The sequence below is a fragment of the Lates calcarifer genome, linkage group LG1 (genome assembly GCF_001640805.2).
Source record: "Lates calcarifer isolate ASB-BC8 linkage group LG1, TLL_Latcal_v3, whole genome shotgun sequence".
In the NCBI taxonomy this organism is placed as follows: Eukaryota; Metazoa; Chordata; class Actinopteri; family Centropomidae; genus Lates; species Lates calcarifer.
The window spans coordinates 4955886-4980090 of NC_066833.1; the positions used below are offsets into that span (position 1 = coordinate 4955886).

Below are 24205 nucleotides of genomic sequence, written 5' to 3' on the forward strand. Positions count from 1 at the left end.
CCTCCCCACCAATCTGCTTCCTTGACTCCTTTCCTAGACATTATAGGCTAATTAGTGGTCAGAAAGTGCACCAGTTCAATGTAAATTACCAATCTGGATTTGTTTTTAAAGTACTTTTTCACAAGGTTCCCATGTAGGACAATACGTATAAGTTACCACTTCCTCTACAGTAGCGGTAACTCATATTCAAAAGTCATTTTAAAGGAGCACTGATTTATTACATCTTGTTCTATCCCATTATGCCTTGCAAAATCTTCAATTACTTTCAGAATGCCAGATACATCTTGCTCCGCTGCATGGCTCTTTGAGAACAGCTTCAAAGAGCAAATGATATTGCACACAGACATTTCTACATCTCTTTCTCCCACACTTGAACTGCCAACCAGGAGATGACATCACAGTGGCTGCTATTAAAACAGCAACAGCAGCATGACTTCAATATAGATCAGGAAAAACACAGCTAGTGTTGATCATTCCATAGTACTAAAACACCAAGTAACCCAAACACATACTGCTGGTGTAATTATTTCACATGAAGATTTTAACCAGCGTATGTATTTTCCACAATCAGAGTTTTCTGATGAGAAACAAATGCAGGGTGTGCTGGATACACACAAGCCACAACAGTTGTGGAATTAAAATGCAGCTACATTTATTGAAAAGCTTTCGATCACAACTTGTCCAGATGTAAATATTCTTTTTGATCCCAATCAAAGCTGTGTTTTTGTGGCATTGAAAACTGTGCCTGTGGGATAGGCCTCAAGCACAGAAAGAAGACAACAACAAGAACAGGATGATGTCAAATTATCATTATAAACCTCTGACACTGTGGTGCTATTAAGTTTTGTGGGGGAAAAAGTTCTACACACATCATTTTTACTTTGCTTTCTATCGTGTATATTTTTCAGTATGTTACATCCTGTTAGTAACATGGCTTTAGATTTTCTTTTCAAACTGAATTATCTCAGATATCACCTCTGGTGAGTGGAAAATGTAGACCAACCTTGTGACTGTAACCATGGATAATGAATTGTGGCATGCCCACACAACAGAACATACAGTCAAAGAGAATGACCTTCTGCAGATATAATGATGCCGTACTAACATTTTCCTGCTTACCCAAGCTTCATTTATTTTATATGGGATTTTTTGTACAAAACAAATAAACCAAAATGTACAAATTATTGTATTGTTTCATTACATTTATATGCATATCTATTAATAGATTAATTGAATAATTAATATTATAAAGGATGCTCAACTTCTTTATACTATGAGTCCAGTTTAATGTATATGTATAATGTTAAAAAACAAGATTTCAGGATTTTTTTTTTTTCTTTTCCCATCTTAGTCTCTATTAGAATTTTATACCAACGCCCAAGAGTTTTGTGCTGCATGCCACTGTTGTTCGTGCTCAACAGGTGATATTCTCTGAGGCTTTGCTGCACTGTTGTTGACCAAAAGCCTGAATTAAGCACCTACACCAGCACAGTTGAGGTAGTAAGCATGGGTTTGTCCATGTACATAACAAAAACTTAAGACATAAACTAAAAGCATGTTTTAAATAGTACAAATGATGTAATCTAAATAAATGGGATTATATCAGTGTTCATACTGAATAACAAAGTATGAGCACAACAGTGTCAAAGCCCCATATTGCAGCAGCCTAACCTTATCTAAAACAGTGATAAAATACCCCAAAACACACATAATTAACATTGATGTGACCGAGTCTGTTGGGGATTTGGGGTCTACTGGAACACTGCCTGATATATAATCAAGATGTATTTTTTGTACTTTCATTAATTGAAAGTCAGTGATAACTTTTTTCAAACCAAACAGGACCTGCATGGCTGGCTGTTTGCCAAATGACTGGTGAGCTCATCTGAACTCTGCCATTGCAAAACAAGCATAATGAGTTTCTTCTCGCTGTTTTCTTTTTTTTTTTTTTGTTTTTTTATCTATACACCTGGGGGCAAAAACACTCAATTTCAAAAACACTCAACTTCTTCCACAAATACTCTGTCCTTGAACAAGGTTAGGAGCCTTGTTCATGCAAGCTGAGGCCTGCGTGAGGTCTAGAACTGTGCATTTGTGTGTTTATGTATGTGGTTGTTTCCTTTGGGGACAAAAATGTTATTCTGGTTAATAACTACATTTCAAAAACTACATTATAATGTTAAATCATCACCTTGGCCCAACACACTGGCCTGGCAGTAATACTTTGATGACATCATACATCAGCACACCTTTTCCTATAGGAGGGGCTCTGTTTAGCAGAAACATTTTCAAGTACAGATACCAAAATTAGTTTTCATTTGACAAATTCCTTATTCATTTACAAGTAAGGGTCACTGTACACTGAATTATGACACTGTATGATCAAAACAAATAATACAGTGTAAAATAAATTGTGATTTAAATTGAGTGATCGCTGATGAAATACCAAGACTTAGAACCTGACTAAGCATTTAGTGTCAACATTGAAAACCTGATAGAAGACAGAAGACAGAAAAACTATCAGCAAGTATTTTAACTACCAAATAATAGTTTGAGTCATTTTACAAACAATGGGTTTTGGACTGTCAGTGCTAGTCTTCACCTTAGTGTCTGGGAAGTTGCCAATAAGCACGTCTCACTGTTCTTGACATTTAATAGACAAACACATTGATTAATCAAAAAAATCCAATTAACTGATAGCTGCAGCCCTACAGTTTTTGATACTTGGTGCTGAAGACATAATTCAATCAGTATTTGAGCTCCATACTCAAAAGAGGTGTTAAAGTGTTATTGAAGTAAGCCCTGAACAACAGGTGATTTTACTGACTTAGGCTTCCTGTTTACATAATGGAGACTAATCAGTGAAACCACAAAGTGTATTCTTTGGCATGACAATCTGTAGAACAGCCTCTGGAACATAAGCATGAGTAAAAACCCTACTTCACAAACCAGACACAAAAAACATGCACTCTATCTCTCTCTCTACTCACACACACACACACACACATACACACACCCAAACCCTCTTCGGCCAATCTGAGAGGCTGCAGCTGCGTTCTACAGAGAAAACAACATCATGGTCACATGAAAAAGATGGAGACAAAACAAGAGAAAGAGAGACAGGAAATGAGACACACAGAGAGCAGATCTGATAAAAAGCAGCAGTGTTAATGAGGAGATTAAGCTTGATGGAAGTCCACTCCTCATTCTGCAGGCTGCTCGCTCCAATACTGACTGTACTAGATGAAATCTCCTGACAACAGACAAATTAATTAGGATGAGTCTTTCTGAAATGACTATGAACACTGATCTAAGAGATGAATTTATATTTGATATCTTATTCTGGTTGTGGTAATATCTATTCTGAAACCAACAGAACAGAGTTTAAATGGACACAGTAATAAGAACTGGTAAAACTAGAAAACCAGTGATCATTCCCAACTTTATGATGGCTAATAAGGTTACCCTATACTGATACACTCTTCTTTGTGTGAGTTCCAAAACACGCATTACATTTACTTTGCAATTTAATTTACATGAGGTACAAAATGCCTATTTGGAGGGTCACGTAAGAGGACAGCCACTGAAACTGCACATTTCTTGAATAACTTTGATGCTCTGATTCAAACAAGTGACAATTTATGGGCATTTGTTGGCAAAGATTGAGTCCTTTCAAAAACATTAATGGAAATCAACACACTGACTGAAAATTACTGCACTGAACACTACTTTTGGAAAATACAGTAAAACACCACTAGAATGAGAAAAACCTCCCCCATGCCAAGTCCTTGTACTAGCTGGAAATTTAGAGCACCCTGCCAGCCACTTGGGCAAGCAACCAGGCATCATTCTGGCTGGTAAAATAGCAAGAAAGGACAGTGCATTTTATAATTTACCAGCCCAGGACAAGTATATATTTCTTTAATTCCCAATAAACTACAGTGAAACGTGGGTATGGAGGTGATCCCCACAGTTGTAACAATCAGGCCTAGCAACACAATACTTGTGTCAAGGCAGCAGTAAGATGTGTTTCATCTTATTTTTTGTTAGAGCATGAAGGGGGCAACAGGTGGCTTTTGATTTTCAGACTGGCTGACAAACCTGCAGACTGTGGTAAATGCACTTTTTCAGAGCAATCATGTTGATGGGACAAAGCTGAAATTGCAATGATGTTATCCTTCAAAGCCCCACTTAAGGTTCACAAAAATCCAACCTCAAGCTTGATACATTCAGCCGAATAGCCTGGCTTTAGACATAAATTGAAAACAGCTCAACAGTTTTGATAGATGTGTGAAAACCCCCTTTTATGTAGGTGACTCTGAACAAGCTGATATTAAATGGCTATACTCCTGCTGAATCTCTGCACTGACTGCAGCACCTTGGTATTCTTTCCAGGCTGAGCTAGCTTGACTGTGTGTGTGTGTATGCGTGTGTCAGTGAGCTGCAGGTACAAGCTGGTGCTCCTTTATTAGCACTGAGGTTCTTACACTTTGAGAAATAACACACACAAGACACAAACACTCACACCAACCTAGATTTACTTTGTGGCTGACAGGCGAATGAAGCGTGAAGACAAAGAAATAATATCTAAGAACACACTAAATATGATAAATAAGTGCACTCTGATGTTGGGCCAGGCGTTAAATATGATCCAAGGGGGGCTGTGATGCTGATTTATGGCCATATCAGAGGGCAAGAGCGAGGCTATGGCCCTGCAACTCTAACAATAACTGGCAAGGCAATAAGTGGTGCAACCAGGTTACGTGCAGTCATAGCACTAAGTTCCATTATGTGAGGGATGCTTTGGGAAAAGGCTGCGCTTGTACATTTTCTTATACTTTTGGCCGTGTCTGAACATTACATGAGTAGCTCGGTGAATACTTCTCATGGTTGCAACTTATGGGTTATAATTAGGTTTTTGCTGCCGTCAAAAGGGGTTTTGTGACATCATGCGATTAGTCAGACAGGTGTATCGGTGAAACCATGATACCGCAGCTCCTCCCCCCAATCGCTGTTGCGCAGACTGCCAAATAATGTCACCAGCACAAGATGGTAGCACTCGTGTCTGGGATAATTTTGGATTCATTTCTGTACTGTGGGAGAAAGTGGAGATTTGTCGTCCATCTTTATGTACAGTCATTGTGCCAGCAGCATGGCTTCACAGACACTGCAGATATGATGATGATATATGATGACTCCAAGTCTCATCAGCAACAGTTTCACACCTCCCAAATGTTTAATATCATAGTGCCATCAGCTTTTATTTTGAAAAATATTATCCAATATCAAATGTCAAACTGCTCAAAGCCATTTCTCAAATTAGCCAGATGATAGCATGCAGCCTGGGCTTCCACAGAGTCTTTCTTGGCAACAGCTAAGTGTTGGGTGTCATGTGGACACAACCCATATGATGTTAAGGGTTAGACAAATAGGTAAAAACAGAGTGACCCTTCTGTACAAAAGTTTTGGGTGGAATAATTGAAAGGTTCTGGGGAAAGGAGATGGGAACAGTCTTTAGTATCTTATTAGTTTTCAAAAACATTATATGGAAAAAGACAGGAAGGAGAAGAGATGCAACATTCACATCTAGAGTGTACAAATCATACAAATAAGGTAGATCAACAATGATTTAGAAAACAGGATATTGCAGTATTGACTTGAGCAATCCCTAAACTGCAAAAAGCAGTTTTTTGTCCATCAGTTGTGAAGATGACGCAAAATCCAAATACTGGTATTTCAGTGCTGTGCCAAAACCCTGGTTTACAACTGAAGCTGCACAGCAGAGAAAATCTTCATTATTATAAAACTGCATATTTTCCTGTGATGTTGAAAGAATTTATGTGCCAGAAGTGCTGTCCTCAAGAAACACATATACATCCTCCTCAAGGTTGCGTGGCAGCTCTAACTGATGACTGGGCATTCACTTAAAAAAAACAGTCAAATATTGGTTAATTTTGGTGGCAGATGGCAAGCCTGTTGAGCCTACTGGGAATCTGGCAAGAACCCAGCATGAATGCTCATGTTGTAATTTCCAAACCTGGACAGAATAACACAATTCAAAGATTGTCACTTGACTGCTGTAAGTCTTAACAGACATGCCTCTATTGCCACAGAATACAGACAATTTTTTATATAGGATTTGGATTGCCTGACAAACTGTAAATGTAGGGCTGGGTGATGCTGTCTAAATTGATGATTAATGATCACTATGAAAATATTTTACAACTTTGATACTTCAAATTATGGCAAATGTAGGGTTGCAACTAACAATTATTTGGATTATCAGCTGCCAATTTTTTTTCAATCGACCATTTAATCTATTAGATGTCACCACAATTTCTCAAAGCACAAGGTTGATGTCTGCAAATAGCTTTGTTAAGAAGCAGTTCCATTTACAATTAAGTTAAACAGAGAAAAGCACTAAACCCTTCAGAATGGAGTAGCTGACATGTAAACTAACATTTTTGCTTGAAAAATGACTATTAATTGATTATTTGAATGGTTGATTTTTTAAAACTGATTTATCGACTGATCATTTCGGCCCCAGGCAAATGCATCACATAAATCAATGTAATGATGTAAACAATGACTGTTTCACTGTTGAGCATCACATAATATGTTAACATCGATAAAACATCTATAAATCAAACACTTTTTAATTACAGTTCAGAAATATTAATTGTTGTATGAATGTTGTAAAAAAATAAAAATAAAAAAAAGTCCCTCCCTCTAGTCCCACTACATACAACATGTTTCTTAGCACGCAGTTGCTTTGGTCATTCTTTACATGGTGTTCAAGGCATTATTATTTATGTTCTGTTCTAACAGACAAACTACTTCTCTCAAAATGCAGTATTCAGTCCACACATATTACTACATTTTCATGCATCGATGTCCACAAGTCTGATCATATAAGAGGGAACACTTTTACACCTTCCACATCTGCCTCGGTCCCCACCTATTGCTACTCTGCTGCTGAAATGTCACTGCCTCTGTCAACACATCCACGTCCCCCCTCTTCTGCTCTGCACTGCTCCTGGCTACTTCTATATTGTTTGAGCCAGACCAAAACAAAACCAAGGCAGGATCATTAAAGGCCCCACAGTATGTTTAGGCTGACAGAGCATTACACTCAAGCAGTTTGTAACACTCCAGATGGCAATCCAAAGGTGTTCCCTTTCTATTCACCTTGTAAGCGGTAAACTATAGGATCCTGGCACTCCATCCATATAATGATCATATGCAGCCAAGGTGTAATACTCTCTATACACATGTATTACACACATGGTAGAAATCCAGAACGATGATTGACTGTAGCACTAATCTTATAACACAAATGGTGTTTGTGTTACTAGTTGTGTTACTATTTAAGGAAGACAAAGCACAGGTTCTCCCTCATAACTAACTAATTAAAATGCTGTAAGAGCCAATAAAATATTATCTGTAACTTTAACTGATTGCCAATACTGCTGCTGTTACTCTTCAATCACATCCAGTCAACCAGTTCAGGGGTTGCATATTAATATTATTGTACATTTTTCCACTTACCCCTCTAATATAGAAAGTTTCAGTCGGTATTAATGAGGTTTTGAGATCTCTGCCAAGACTCCTGTTATCACCCCAAAAAGGAGACAGAGACAAAATAAGACTGGCCTCTTGGTAATAATCTTTGCAGACAAGATCACTCTCCAATACTCATCCTAACAGAACTCCTTCTGAGTAGAGATACTCAGGTGATAGTAATAACGCTAGAACAATTTTCTGCTGAAGTAAGGTTTGAGGATTATCCTGGACGTTTTTCCCCCAAATGCACAAAACCAATGACAAAAACCATCACTGTACTGGTTTGGCAATTTCAGTGGTGGACATCTTGAAACCTCCCCAAAGAAACTAGAACTATCTGTACAACTGGATAGCACTCCAAGTGAGTGGGAAAATATGTTTGTTTTCCAAGTTGAGTGACCTGTGTGTTTTGTTTAAAAGGTTGCACCACATATCAAGGTCTAGATATTTATGTATTGTATGTATGTATGTATTTATGCAAGTAGCAGCTCTGGTACTGAAAAGGTAGTGTGCAAGTTTCTCCATGTTTGTCTAAAGGGTGCCTGCCAGAGTCAGTCACAGAAGTGTCCAGTAAGCAAGCAGCAAGCAGGCAAGAAACACAATGTCACAGAGAAAGACAGATTTTTAACAGTCAGGAAATGTTCTCTTTTTTGTTAACCTGACTTCAAGGACCTTGACGGGAGAGAAGGTGAATATATGACTGCGAAACAGAATTAATCAATGTCTACTTGAGCTGTAAGAAGAAATTGTTTTATAATAATAATAATAATAATAATCACTGATATACTATATGTTTTGAAATGATAATAATATGAATAAAACTTTCTAAGAAATTAGGACTTCATAAGTAGTAATGCACTCTAGCGAAGCCACTGGATCGTTACAATTTTTCCTGAATGTTTCCAAAAACAAACATCCACCGCACAAATGAATAATAGTCAGCTACAAAATGAGAATATAATTCAGTGCCAGTTCAGAGATCTTTACACATATTGTTGTGCATTCAGAATTATGGTCAATATCTCAAAAATTCAATAGAACAGATGGATCACCCGACAGCAAATATAAAAATAACCTTTACTCTCTATAGACTATTAACAGGGTGAACCTGTGAACAGAAAACTGGTTCTGTGGGGTTTTCTGTGGCCAAATAAAGTAAAGGTGAAATTATTACGAGCCTGTCCTCTGTTCCTGAGGGTCTCTTTAAATGCTAGCATGCCTCATTTTCCAGAGGCTGTTTGAACCCTGGTCCTCTGGAGCACACACGATGATGATTTTAAGATCAGCAGAGGCAGCCATACCAAAAAGTAACTGGAACACATTTCCATAAGCTGTTATAAGCAGAGAAAAAAATAAAAACATGTCAGGTAGCATGATTGTGAGGTTAAATGCACAGGGAGCATTTTTGAGACTTAACATTTGCATAAAACTAATTTCAAGAGATCTCAGAAGTATTATTCTCTCTCCTTGAAAACCTTAAATTTCCATCCCAGGGACATCTCACTGGCTTCTTTTATCTCACTTTAACAAGCCCCATTGGTCCAAAACCCTACATTCAATCAAACATGTACAGAAATATTTTGTATGGCTGAAGCCATCACTGAAGCCAGTGAATATGCTCATAAATGTACACCCTTATGCTGTTTTATTAAAGCCATATTTATTTATTTTTAATTTTAAAGGCTGAATTTCATAATGGTCATGTCATTACTTCCAACGGGTAATATCTGTAATTAAAAATACATAAAGTAGAACACAAGGCTGATAAGTGGCTATAAAATGAGTCAGCTTATTTAATATGATCCAGTTCATCACAAAAAGAGAAATACCTCCTGCTATCTGTTGCTGTACCCTGAAATACGCCTCTGTGCCAACCTACTAGTATATAATTTCAACACATACAGATGCATTAGCTAAGTTTGTTTGTTAAGAACAACTGAAGTTCACTTAAAATGTGTGATAACACTGACTGAAATTTACTGAAAACTAATATGCACAAATAGAAAGAAAGCAGCACCACACTACCAAAGACCAGAAAAGCCCAAAAATACAACTTAGTCACGTTTTGCTCTTCTGTGTCGCTGGACAATAATAATTACTTTATTTCAAGCAGGCAGCATCCAGGGCTCTTAGAAGGCTTTCAGAATGGAAAAATGAAAAAAACACCACAGGGGATGAGGAGACAACACTCAATGGTCCCCACTGTGAAACAGTTTGAGAAATTGCTTTTAACACTTCGCCCAGCACTCTGTAAAACTAATGACCTCCTTCACCAGCATGGAAGAGACCTTTCCAATGAAATTATCCTTTCTACCTACTGTTTGGCATTTTGTGCATTTTATTTCAGCCATAATTCTTTTTTGTCACCACGGAATAATTCACAACCCATACAGGTATGAGTTATGCCAAACAAATGATGCTTCTTATGTAATTATGAGTTAAATAAATCGTTTTTAAACCTTCAGCGTGTAGGTAGTGCACTGCTTAAAAATAAATAGAGGCTCTAAAAACCCACAGAGCCTGATATTCAAATGGTAATTAATCAAAATATGTAAATACTGCACTTATACTTTGGTGCTAAATAACAACGTTCAGTGGTTCAGTTTGAATTTAACAAAAACTTCATGATTCCCAAGTATGAGGCTTATATTTTGTTAGAGCATTGTAAGATTAAAAATATGTGGCTTTTACATTACAACACTGCTTCCATTACTGATTTGTTGGCTTATAGTGAATAATTAAGAATGTAATGAAATGTCAATGTGGTAGAATCACTTTTAAGTAACTGAGATCAGTTAAGAATAATATTTGGAAACTTGTCCAGCACAGTGGATTCCAAATAGCACAAGACACTTAAGGCAGCCAAATATGAATTTGATTCAGGAAGGAACAGAAAGAGCCGACAAAGGTTGGCTACCAGCCAAAGAGGCTGGACAAACCAAACGATAAATGTAAAAACTGCAGCCAAATTTTTACCAGTGTTTGGCTCACAGCGAGCAGTAATTTCCAAGCCTGTTTAAGCAGTTACTAAAGCTTTTCAAACAGCCAGTGTGTTCTAGCTCATCAAGTTCAACCATGTCTGCCCGCGGGACAATACAACAACATTGAGGCCAAGGTGATAACAATTTCTGTTGTACAGGAACTCAAACAATTACAACCAACGGAGACACAAATGTAAAGAGTATTCAGAACAACCTCAGCTGAACAAAAAGATGAAGAAAAAAAGGAGGAAGGAACACCTGTGCTGACGTGTCCCTATATGCTCAGAGGAGCGTGGCATCACTGTATGCCACACCCCTGGGTGTCATAACAGACTACTGAAGGAGTGATGTGTAGCAGTACACCTGCCTACCCTATAGCCTTGAGGAAATGCTTTTGTTCGACATAACTGAGTAAGTAACCAAAAACAGACTAATAGCATTTAACACATCTCCTTGCAAAAGTGTCTTAGTTATTATCAAATAAGTCAACCTGTCATGAGGAAAAAACTCATTCAGACTTGAAAAAAACTTCCCCTGTTGGCCCTTACCTGTGTCTGTGCTCGTCATGTCCTCCCTGTCCATGTATGACCACCTGTCCAGAAGCATGCTTCCCCTCTTTGGGTGAGTCAATATGAGGGATGAGCACATCCTCCAAACCCAGGTCAAAGCGCTTGTGCTTGGAATTGTCCGGGAGGAAGAAGAAGGCCCCAAAACATAAGGTGATGAAGGCACTGAGAATGAGGAGGAGGATGAACTTCTCAGAGAGCCTCAACGTAGCTCTGTGGTGCGGAAAAGAGGAGGTGCCTGGCGACAGAGTGGGTATCCTGCGGCCCGACAGCGGCAGGAGAGCCGGTGTCGTCATGTTTTGACTGTTGAAATTAACTTATCTTGGGGAGGGATTGGATTGGGGGTGGGGTGGGTGGGTTTACAGGTGCCACAAGAGTTGTTGTAGCAGCATGCACCAGCTAGTTGGCTTTATTATCTCATCCCTGTATTGGTAAGTCCAGAAACCAAAAAGGGCTGAGGTCCCTCAGTGAAGGAGTGACTGGTCAGCAGGAAAATGGTCATGACGATTCTGAAAAAAAGGGACCAAGAGTTAGTACTGGACAGAAACCTACTCACAGTGTAGTTGCCAGAGATTTACCACCATTTTATAAAAATCTGATCTTTTCTTCCCTTCATTTAACAACCCTGTCTCCATACAGACAGACAGACAGTATCCTGAGTATCCTGAGTTCTGTCAGGATAGAAGAGCTGATTCCCTTTACAGTCTTTGCTTTAGTTGTCATTGCTCCGTCTTGGCAGCATCTCCCCTGTAACCACTAGTATCATTTCACCAAGCAATGTGACAGGCTTCTATTGAGCTTAACAGCACTGAATTACAATCACACACACGTGGAGACAACTCAAGAAACTGGTATGTCGTATATCAAGTAATAAACAATCCTCTTGCATGCTATGGTGAATTTAACAACATGTCATCTCAGAAATAAATACCTCAGAATGTCCATCAGTTTCTCTCACACACAGAGACACAGAAAGCACTTAATCCTTTGGCAATGTGAAAAAATGACAAACATATTTTCCAGAGGCTTAAGGTATCACGAGGCTGTGCAGTATCTGAGACCATTACCAAACAACTGCCCTCTGTGCATAGTGGCATCTCTGCAGAACGAAGTCAGCTCTCTGTGTCTGTTTTAAGTGCCATACAGCTTGCAGACACACTGTATTTTATTGTAAAATGATCCAAAAAATGACAGAGATGGAGAGCAAGCTCAGCCTCCATGCAAACATCCTCCTACCATCCGTACCCATCGGAGTCGACTGGAATGACAATTCACAGTTGTGTGGAAACCCTTGGCAAAGAGGGGCTGGACATGCAAGCTAAATACACTGCCATCACGTATCCTGTGCCGTATATCATCTGAATAAATGCCCAGCAAATAAATGCCCATGTGACTGTACTTAAAAAGACAGGGGATTTTATTTCCCCCGTGGCCACATATATAGAAAGACGTGGAGCAAATGTTTGATTCCGCTCAGAAGCTGCTCCAAGTGCTAATGTGAAGGATGGATGGAAATCAAGCGAGTAGCCCCTTTAAACACAAACAAAAACGACCGCATTATTGCCTGTATTAATGTGTAATGTCTGAGCCTCTGTGTTTTATCCAGTAGTTTTCCATCGGCTCTGTATGGAGCTACGATGTCTCGGCGTCTCTACACTGAATACCAAGTTCATTCTCTGACAGTGCCAGCCTGTGTGAGCTGATTAGCCGATACAAAATGCTAGCTAACAAGCGAACGAAAGCTAACTTATCCAGCTAACGATGGCTATCTGTACAAAAAATGAGCAGCAGTAAATAAACAGCCAGGCAGCGCTCGGGAGATACCGTGGTTTTGAGAGAATTAAAAATATTCCGACATACGCGTTTGGGCTCGCTGACATTTTAGCTATCCCGTGATGAAGACTAAGCTTGGAAACCTATAGCCTGCTCAGGTGCTAGCCATTAAGCTAGGCTGCTAAGGCTAGCTAGCTGGTTTATGAAGTGACAGAGGCGGTCTCTTGTGTGGACGCCGCTGTGCTGCATCACCACCTTTCTCATTTGCACGGTGAAAATCGATGCCAGTCAGGATTCCCGGTCCGCCTTTTGGAAGAAACCGCCGTGGCAGGTGTCCTCATGTCCACAAAATGTTAACAACGGCCGTGTTAACCTGCTCCAGTTGAACCGTCCGCCGTCAGTTTAGAGCCACATAGCGTTACAGCAGCTCCGAGGACGCCGAGGGGATGATGATGAGTGGCCGCTGTGTCGGACTGCAGCGACGGACTGACTGAACTGCTGCTGCTCGGTGATCCAGCATCAACTACTCAGCCTGCCGACTCAGGGACCGTCTGACAGTTTCGTTGCGCAGAATCAAAGTATAATATTATTTGTATCAAGTATAGTTTTGGGCCAACTCTACTTCCCCCTTGAATCAAAGACAGTAATTTGTGATGCCTTAACGCAGCTGTGCAATGCATAATTTCCAGTGGTGGAAACATATTCAGATTTACATTTAAATACCTTAATGTCATATGCAAAATGTAAAAAAAATACTCCATTATAAGTAAAAGTCCTACATTCAAATGAAGTACAAACAAATTTTACTTTAAATATCATAAGTAAAAGTAATAAAATGCTTTCTATTACTGACTTCCATATATAAAATTCAGTTACTGTTGAGTTAGATAGTGTGATACAGTTCAATACATCTGAGCAAACAAATAGTGGAGAACATATTCATAGTCTTAACCACTTGATCCTGGAAGGCCACAAGGTGGATCAGGTGGGGTGGGACTGTGGGGGGCACAGTGTCAGATCCTGTTGATGACACATTTATGACACTGCAAATCTACTGCAAATCACTCACTTGTAAAGAGCAAAACAGAATGGCAAAAAATAGAGAGGTCTTTGTTGGCATCATTAGGCTATTAAGTGTGTCTTTAAGTGTGTAAGCACGCTGAGAGAAAGAGATTTTATGGAACAAGATACAGCAGAAGATGTCTTCTGTTTTTTTTTCTCACCTCTTCTGAGCTCTTATCTGACTAAGCTCTAAAGATGAACTTCATAATGCAGGCAGTGATGAAAAGAGAGTTTAATGTGAACTTTTATACAGTATTTTTATAACAGCTAAGCAGAGGGATGTACATGTTTACTATCTCTGAGATACAATCCATTTAATCAGGGTGAAATTATATAAATTATATCAGTTAGTCTGAAATGCATTTAAAAGGGTAGTCTCACTGAGATCAGCATTCTTTTTCAAAAGAAATCTGAGACAGATTGATAACAGATTTCTTTCTAATATATGCAGTATTATGTATAAACAAAACATATGACTAACAATCAGTATTAAAAATTCAAGATGTATGCTTTTACCCAGCAGAGACGCTCTAATGAAAAGATATATGAAAAGATGCCACCAAGTTGCATTATGGGAAATGTTGGTGTTTTTGGAGTGTCTTAGCTGACCCTGTCTCTTGTGAATCCACAACTTTATACAGGTGCAACACTTAATCACTGGAGTACCCCATAAGTTCTGATATATTTCTACATCATTCCATTTGTCAGAAGGTTAGCATTTAAAAAAATATTTACCAATGCCACCTTTAAATACAAGATACACAGTGAGTGAGGACTACGTTAATCTATGTTAATCAAACAACCTCTACACAAAAAAAATAATGATCAGAGAAATGACTGGTATGACTAAAAAATAAAATTAGACATCAGAGAGAGAATTCAGCTGATGTTTTAGTCATGTTTTGGCAGCTACATGCAGCAGCACACTGCTCTATTCACTACTCTGCCTGAATCCATACATCATAGATAGCCACCACACAAAACTGAACAATCTTATCAAATGCACTCTCCTTTAGCACAAGCCGTGTTGCCGGGAAGGACACAGTTTGTCATATTAGTCTCCTGGTGTATGCTGAGAAGTTTCCTTTTTTGACCATGACAATGAGTGCTCTGTCTTCTACTTCAGCAGAGAGACACCGCTGAATATGTGACAGGTGTCACTTTGCTTTCAGGAGCGTTTCTTCCACTCACGGAGCAGTTTTCCCTTCACCCCGGCCAAGAACACACTCCCAGCCAAAAGCTCACTCGGCTTTCTTCACAAGTGAAGGGTGTAATTTGTTAGAAACCTCAGCGATGACACTTCTCCTGCTGCTGAATAGCTGGATTTCCTGTGGTGTGACTTGGGTGAGGGCCACAAACCTGGCTGAACCAGAAACTCTCAAAGACATACCACCGACAAAGGTGGCCACAATTTGCTTCACTGTACCGAGTTTCGGTGCATTGAACTTCAGTCTCTCGCTTTGGTAAAACAAGGTTAGAGCACAAGGCAACCACATAAACATAAAACCCACCATTTCAACATGAGTACATATTATTCAGAAATGGATGATTGAAAGCACAATAAGGTCTGTAGACCTTGAGCAGCAGAAACTGTTGTAGCACCACTGTGACAGTCCAAGTTTTGTAATGGACTATTTCTTTAAGTTAAAAAAAAAAAAAAGGATAAATTCCCTTCAACTTTGTGGATCCCCTATAAGATGGATTGCCATCAGATTTGGTGCAGCAGGTTTCCATGGTGCCCATGAGAATGATTAATAAAAACCTTAGTGATCCCCTGGTTTTTCATCCTGTGCCATCATCAGGTCAAATTTAAAATATGCTCTATACTTCTCGACTGCTGAAGGCCTGCGCGCTGGAGCTGGGAAACGCTCTACAGAGGATCTTCAACCTGAGCTTGGAACGGGGGAGGTCCCTCAGCTGTGGAAAACATCCTGTATCATCCCAGTCCCAAAGAAACCACATCCTGGAGAGCTGAATGACTTCAGGCCAGTTGTCCTGATGTTACACGTGATGAAGACCATGGAACAGCTACTGCTACACCACCTAAGGCCACAGGTCCACCACGCTCTCAACCCTCTGCAGTTCGCATACCAGAAGAGGGTGGGAGTAGATGATGCCATCATTTACATATTACACCAATCCCTCTATCACTTGGACAGAGGCAGCGATGCTGTGAAAATTACATTCTTGGACTTCTCCTTTAACACGATCCAGCCACTGATCCTCAGAGACAAGCTGACAGAGATGGGAGAAGACTCACACCTGGTGGCATGGATCTCAGACTACCTGACTGGCAGACCCCAGTTTGTGCAACTGGGTGACTGCAGGTCAGACACTGTGGTTAGCAGCACAGGAGCGCCACAAGGGGCCGCGCTCTCTCCAGTCCTGATCACCCTGTACACGTCGGACTTCAAGTACAACTCGGAGTTATGCCACGTGCAAAAGTTCACAGGTGACACTGCTATCGTGGGCTGTATCAGGGGTGGACAGGAGGAGGAGTACAGAAGGCTACTTCCTCAGAAGGCTGGCATCCTTCAACATCTGCAAGAAGCTGCTGCAGATGTTCTATCAGACTGTTGTGGTGAGGGCCCTCCTCTACGCGGTGGTGTGCTGGGGGGGAAGCATCAAGAAGAGGGATGGCAGAGCAATGGATGCTGAGCAGGCTCATGTTGATCATGGACAATCCAGTACATCCACTGCATAGCACTGACGGACTACACACTACATACATACATACGCACACACAAACATTCTGTTTGCACTGGACTTGAAGTTTCTTCACTGTGTTTTTTTTTGCCTTTATTGATAGAGAGAGACAGGAAACAGGGAGAGAGTGGGGGAACAACATGCAGTAAAGGTCCAGCCGGATCGGGAGTCGAGCCGGGGTCCGCCTGCTCAGACCACTAGGGCCCACATGGTACGCGCCCTAACCATTCAGCTATGAGGGCGCCCCCACTGTGTTTTTTTATCATTATTATTCCCAATATTTATTGCATGCCTTCAACCTTTTAAGTCTGTTGATGCTGCTGGAATTGTGAATTTCCCGTGCGGATTAATAAAGTATCTATCTATCTATCTATCTATCTATCTATCTATCTATCTATCTATCTATGACTAAATACCTGAAAAACTGCTGATATCCCAATCAGCCTCAGCTCTCCTTTGTGTTCAGCTCTAATTAGCAAATGTTACCATGGTGATATGCTAAACTACAATGGTGCACATTATTGCTCCCGAACATCAGCAATATATTAACACTGTCTTTTACTGGAACTGTCTTAAAATCACTGCATGTCTCTAACTCTGTTTGTTTCTTGCCTCAAGCACATGAGTGTCCAAGCTGTGTGCCTCTCTCTCTCTGTCCCCTCGCTTCATCATTCTCTCCTCCCGTAGTTCTGTGCTTTTTCCTCTCTCTCCTCTTCTCCTGTTGCTTTCTGTTTCTGGAGCTGTGTAGTCTGATCTGTGATGGCAAGCCTCCTGCTCCCTTGATCCTGCTCAACACCTGTTGTCATATTTGAAATTTTTACTGCTTATTGCTATTTCTATTGTTACTATTATAATTGCCATTATTATGTTTTATAGCTATTATTATTATTAATATTACTCTATATTTCTATATGGAATCTGCATCATCCTATGTCTCTTTGCCCTGTTTTCTCCTTCCCCCTCTCCCCGTTCCCACTTCTCAACCCAACTGGTCAAGGCAGATGGCTGCCCACTGTCGTCTAGTGCTTTCTCATGGTGGGAGTTGGTGGATCCCAAAGTGAGCTTTATTTGAAAAGTGCCTTGAGATAACTTCTGTTGATTTGTGATTTGGTGCTGTAAAAATAAAATTGACACGATTTTATGAGCATGATAGCATGCTGAATTTAGCAAAAAGCTCAAAGCTCTGTTGTGCTTCTGTTAGCATGGTTATAGACTGTCTCTGCTTTGAGGGCCAGACACAAAATTTCTTTCACTTTGCATTCAATAAATCAATGGCACATATTCACAATAGTCTGCATATAGACCCTAACTCATTCACATATTTCACAGCCACTCACTTCACCCACAGGGCTCTGTGTCTGAAAAACAGGATTGTATGTCTTATCCTTTTGTCTTTCACTGTGACCGCTCCATATTGAAGTAGAGCTTAGTAGGCAGTTAGACTGCACTGTGATACTGTCAGCCCACATACCAAAGTGAGCTTTTCTCTGACAGGTAATCTATCCATGTATATACTCCAACCACAAAGACACTCCCAACATTTTGCTGAGTGTGGAGACAGCTAGCGGCATCCGAGTCCATCAGCCGGTCCTTGAGCTGCCACCTGGGTGCAGCCTTGCTCTTCCCACCAACAACAGGACCACTGGGGTGTCTGATTTACTGGACACCCCTCAGTGAGTGAATTAGTGGCAGTGCTGTGGCGTGCACTGTTGTAATCGCTGTGAAGACCTCCCTACTGATAGGCATCGCTATGAGTCACCCTTAGCGAGGAAGGCTGGTTGGGTTTGACGCCAGGCATGAGGAGACACACAAAAAACACCCAAAAGAGCTGAGCAGGCACAAAAAGGCTGACAGCTTCCAAATCACAGCCAAGTCGCAGAGAAGGAGGATGTGTGGTGGTGAGAGAAGGGAGGGTGTCCTGTGCTTCAGTGCATCTTTGATTATCATTGTCAGAGGGATGGATTGCTGGACTGAAGAGAATTTATCACACATTTCACACCCAGAAAGAACAATGCTGCAAAGACAAACACTCATTCTAATTTTTTGTGGGAAGGAGGAAGAATAAGCAGAAAAACAAAAGGATCACAAATGTTTACAGGAGGCCTTGGTAAGACATTAGATGCTGTATTCCTACTGGTAAACATGAACAAAAGCTGCCCGTCCTTCATCTACCTTGCTTGGTGAATTATGGACAGTTTCAACCCTGTGCATCATGTACTGTGCCAGAGTACCTGAGGGAATCCGCCTGTCAGCACTTGAGCAAGGTCAAGTGCAACCTCTGGCTCTGGTGGACAGTGACATGTGTGTGTCTGTAGGGAAAATGTGTGTACATGTGTTTGAAATGTCCATCCCATGCTCTAGTGGCAGTAACAGCATATAGAGCTGAGAAGGGGCCGTAGGACACACTCTTGATTTTTGACATTACAGTTAATGGTGCGATGCGGCGTCTTCTCACACTGCCAGAAAAAGTGATCATGAGTCCCTGTAGAGTGTTTGATAGGTAGATAAACTCTGTCCACATAGCTGTGTAGAACATATCGTCTTTATAAAACCTCACTAGAAAAAAAGTTATTGAAAGTTAAAATTAGCTTGATGAAGAAATAAAAAAGAACCTAAATAAATAAATAATGTGACTGCTGTAATATGGCAAGGTTGTAAGCAGAGCTCCAAACAGTTAGTGATTTCAATAACACTCAAAAGTGAATTGTACCTTCATAAGAGCCATCATTTTGTGAGAGCAGATACCTTATTTTTCAGTTGATAGCAGCCTCATTTTACAATAAGAGAAATCCTGAAAGACAGCCGGTGTGGACAAGATGAGAAACAGAAACCCCAAGGTGGCTTTCAAACACTCCTTACCCTGAAATAGAAAAGGAGAGAACATTTAAGATGGCACGCAGAGATTCAGGTGAGATGGGCAACAGGAAACAAAACATGTTGATGCAATTTGAATCAGCAGCAGCAGAAATGCATATTACTTAGAAAACAATGTGCAGCTGGAGTAGAATGGATTCAAAAAGCTCTCACACAGTGACAATGAGTGTGTGGCCTCCTCATATTCACTGCTGAAATATGGGCTTCAGCTCTAGCTGATGCCAAACTTTCAATTTTTTATGTAGCAGACTGTATGCCCTCATCAATGTATCATTTATTTATTTCTTTTTTACATTGTTAGAGAAACAGTGTGGTGACTCAAAGGAGAGAGGACAATATTCAGCTGAAAAAGACAAGGCAGCAGACTGTATCTCTGATAAAGAATCTCATTTTTCATTGTTTTTGAGTGTTGGAATGGGCATTAAATATTATTTCCCCTTTTTCCCTGTGTAATAATTATTCCTTCAGCATTTTGTTGTATCATTATGCACAAGCACTGTAAGCTATGAATCCTTTTCTATGATTTGGTTACAGAAACATTCTCCTTTTACAGTGTATCTCTAATGTCTGAATGTATTCATATGTAATGTTTGTATTTATCTGTAATTAAACTATATTGATATCAGTATTAATAGATATCTGCTCATTTTTTACATCATTGTCACCATCCGTCTTCAGTCCCATTAAACTCCTTCAGCTCTGTTGTTGTGTTCTGACTCTGCCTCCTATCCCTCTGCTCCGAGCGGATGTGATCAATCTTTTCTTTTGCACTAGACTTCTATCGGAAAACAATACATATCCATTTGAAAGCACATCCTCACCCATAATATCATCATTCAGTATCTTAGAGGATCCAGTGTGAGATAAGGTTATCATGTCAGTGACTTATGGCTTTGTATGCTGGCAAAGGTAGAAGGACAAATTACACTCATCTCATTAGACTGAGTAGCTTTCTGTTTACATGCACTTTTTTCCCCTAGGGTCAGTGAGTTTACTTCCAATTCGGTTAAATATTTAAACTCACATAAAATATTGCTGCAGTCCAGCCAGTAGCAAATAAACATTTGGACTGTACTTTCACAAGCAAAGGTTATTTTACAGTAAAAAGTTTTAATGTTAAATGGTTGAACTTATTCAAGATCACATCTTTAGACAAAACCTTGAATCTTACTGTTTAGTACAAACTGAATAATGTCATGATTTAAAAAAGATAATTTCTGAATGATAGCATTCAGGAAAGCATTGCTATCTTCTTGGTAACATTGCAAACAGTATCTGTTTGATAATTCAGCGCAAGATTCTTTTAGTTACTTTTTCACGCTTTGGCTCCTTTATATATCTCTGATCTTTTAACCTCACATTCTGCACCAGGTCTGGCAACCAAATGCTGTTAAAAAGTTACATGTTTCAGGCTCAGGACAGAGGTAGATCGTGACTGTTTTAGCTTCAACACACTGGAACTAGGTCAGTGCCACACAGGCTGAGTCAGTGCCACGTTTAATGAAGCCTTTAAAAACCCACCTGTACCGACTGGCATTTTTACAACTTATTACTTCAAGGGTTTTATGTTTTTTGCGTTCATTTTGTTTTAATCCTCGGTGTCTGACCGTTTCCAATCATTACTTTAGTATTTTCATCTTGTTTTGAAAGTTGCTGCAGATACAAAGTGTATTTGTATTATTTAAGTCCACAGATGAGAAAGATACAAGAGCAGAAAAAAGACATCCACCAACATTAAGTCAGTCACACAACAGCACCATCACTGGAAGTTTTTATTTTATACCTGCACCATGGCTGAGCAGTTTACCTTCAGGTGCTTTCACAACACTCATATGTCGAATTGACATGTCACAGACAGAATTTATCATCACGGCCAAGGTGAAGGTTATTTCTGAGGCAGTATTTATGGGATTGCATTATATTGTTCAGTGGCTATATGGAGTGAAATGTGTTTCTGTTTCCTTGAGCAGCTTGTTTCACTCTTGTACTACCTCTCATATGAATCCTTGCTGATTTCATGTTGTTTTTAAAAAGGTGGATCTCAGGAGTGTGTCCGTGAACATAGACAACAGTAGCTCTGAACAAAAAAACAGGCATCATTGGTTTTTTACCTACTCCACTATTATCTGCTGGGAGCTGGTTAGGCTCCATTTAGAGCCCAGTAAGTATATTACTGACACAACTGTAGCCTAACCTCTGTCTGTAATCAGGTTACACAGTGCTCAACCTGCAGTCTCTTAGCCTCTGTTGTTCACACACATGTGAGGTTATACTGAAGGAAAGTGTGGTTTTTTCTTTTTTAGCATCTCCATGTCAGTGGGACTGCATACTTTTATTTTGAAGGAAGCCTTTGTGAGAGTTTATGAGGTGACCAAGTCTTGAGTGTTAGAAGGATTTGCTTTTCTCACGTAACTTGCCCTGGAAACTGTAGTCTATGATGCTTATGAATTATTGACACCACACTAATTTTAACTTAAATCAGGAATGAATTATTCACAGCTCAACACACAGGGATTCTCCAACATGCTCCTCTGTAACAGTTCATGCTGCTATAGCTCCCAGAGTGAATTTCAGGTGACCTTCAATGCACAGTGTATGACTGCGTGAGTCTGTGTGTGTGTGTGTGTGTGTGTCCAGTCTTGACAATGATGGAAGCCAGTGCTGCTCTCATGCAGCCCAGAGATAAAGTGTCTCTCAGAGAAGGGTGTCAGGTGCTGTCACAACACTGGATTTGAGGTAACATGATGCTGTGGCAGGTTACCTGCATTTCCATCATCAACAGAGTTCATTTCTCTTTCCCTTTATGTGTGCTGTGTCTTTGTCCCACTCCTCAAGTCATTTTTAAGAGTTTTTAATGAAAGAATGATGACATGACTGAATTTCATCCAGTGTTGGTTTTATATAAGCATCAGCCACATCACTAAGTAAACATACACCACCTGGTGGCAATTATTGACATTATTAACAAGTTAAAGGTACACCTGCCCCCATTTCTTTTAGATTTCCGCATTTGCATCTTGTCTTTCCTTTCCATCTTCTGACACAGTGCAAAGATTTGAAAAAAAAAAAAAAAATAGTCACCTGTAGTTATCACACCTCGACTACTGGAACACCTCCTTCACCTGCCTCAGCAAATCTCCCTTATCTCGACTCCAACTGGTCCAGAACTCTGCAGAGACAGAAATTAAGTGTAAATCCCATGTTACAACAGTTATGACTTGTCACTTTTAGGATCTTTCTGGCAAAGCTGAATAAAGAAATTAGTTAATCCAATTTTACATGGTGAACATAAAATTTACAAAAACATCCAAAAACTATATGTGCTTATGTCATGCAAGTTTTCATCACATGAAAATGTCCAGCAACCTGCATGAATTCATCATGCCTAAATATGATGTTTTAGATGGCTTCAGTCCAAACACAAAACCAAATGTATATTTTTTTTACATGTGAAATTGTATTAAAAATGTGCTTTATTATAATGTATTATTATGAATTTGATGATTATTATTGTTAGATGTTGTCACATGGGACTGTGGTTTGAACTCAGGAAAAATACTGAAAACCAAATATGCACTTCCAATAGCTCCCGTCTCTCTAGGTACAAACCATGAAAATATAAAAAGGACCAAATGTAAGAGATTAAACATAAGAAAAGATGTCTCTTGTCTGTGAGACAATATTGTATCCATGATCGTTGGTTCTCTCAATTACAAGGTACATTACTTGGGAGCTCAGTGGCGGGTGAAGGAGGTTTATGAGGTCTGGCGTAAGTCCTGCTCTCTGGGGTTCACAGTAGCTGCGAGCATCCTGCCATTTGCAGTGCACTGTCGTTGTTCAATTTGGTGTGTGTGTGCACGGGTGTGTGTATGTGTATCTGTGTCAGAGGACTCAGTTCCTACTGGAGTCCACTGAAAGTAGGAGGGAACTGAAGGAAGTGGAAAATCAATAATAAAGGAAGGTTTTCAACCTCTCCATCATCTTTAACTCACACCTGCCAGCACTTAATGTAAGTGTTTGTGTGTGTGTATGTGTGTGTGTGCGCGCATAGGTGTGTATCTCTGCCCAAAGTGTCCTCCAATTTGCAGCTGTAAGCCCTCCCCTCTCAGCATTGACTGTCATTTGAATGGACGTCAGGTAATTGTTCATTTCCAGTTTGCTTTAACTGAACTAATACTGTGTTTGATTATGCGGTGCGACCACTGACATTGCTGATGTAGCTTCCTCTGTGATGGGTTTTAGCGGAACAGGTCCCCATTCATCAAACATTCATATTAAGAGAGTCAATCTTAAACCGCTTAAGACCTTTTTCCATGATAATGCAGTATTCATCAGGAGCCTCTTAGCTCAGAATGGCTCTAGTAAAGGCAGCTTTTGAGAACACTGATTATGAATGATTTGTAAGAACAAGCAGGGGAAACTTAATGTCACAAACAGGGGGACATGATCATTAGTTCTGGAAGAGCAGGCAGAGAAACGTAGCTCTCTCCTGCCACCCAATGGTTTAGAGAGGGACCATTAAGTGCAATGAACTGTACAGGCAATACAGTGAAGTGTTACAAAAAGCAGTCACAGAGGGTAAGCTTAAAGTTCTCTAGCATGTTTTTTGCAAATCACTATAAAGTAGCTTCCTCGTGTAATTTCTGCCAGGGACATGTGAGAACTTGTTTTTGACTGCCC

At 40.0% G+C, this 24205-nt stretch overlaps 1 protein-coding gene across 3 annotated transcripts in view; it reads right to left on the reverse strand.

Annotated features, from left to right (window-relative positions):
• The window catches only part of man1a2 (mannosidase, alpha, class 1A, member 2), a 121469-nt gene extending 107993 nt beyond the window's left edge, over window positions 1-13476 (reverse strand). The window contains exons 1-2 of one of the 3 annotated variants that reach the window (XM_018660689.2): window positions 13139-13476; window positions 11093-11619 (exon numbers count right to left, since the gene is read on the reverse strand). In XM_018660689.2, coding sequence (XP_018516205.1) covers window positions 11093-11406 — 314 coding nt within the window. In that variant the 5' untranslated portion in view covers window positions 11407-11619; window positions 13139-13476. Of the gene's footprint in view, window positions 1-11092; window positions 11620-12041; window positions 12773-12970; window positions 13097-13138 lie in introns of those variants that run through there. The other 2 variants (XM_018660690.2, XM_051067269.1) reach the window with 2 other exon arrangements.
• Between the last annotated feature and the right edge of the window lie 10729 nt (window positions 13477-24205).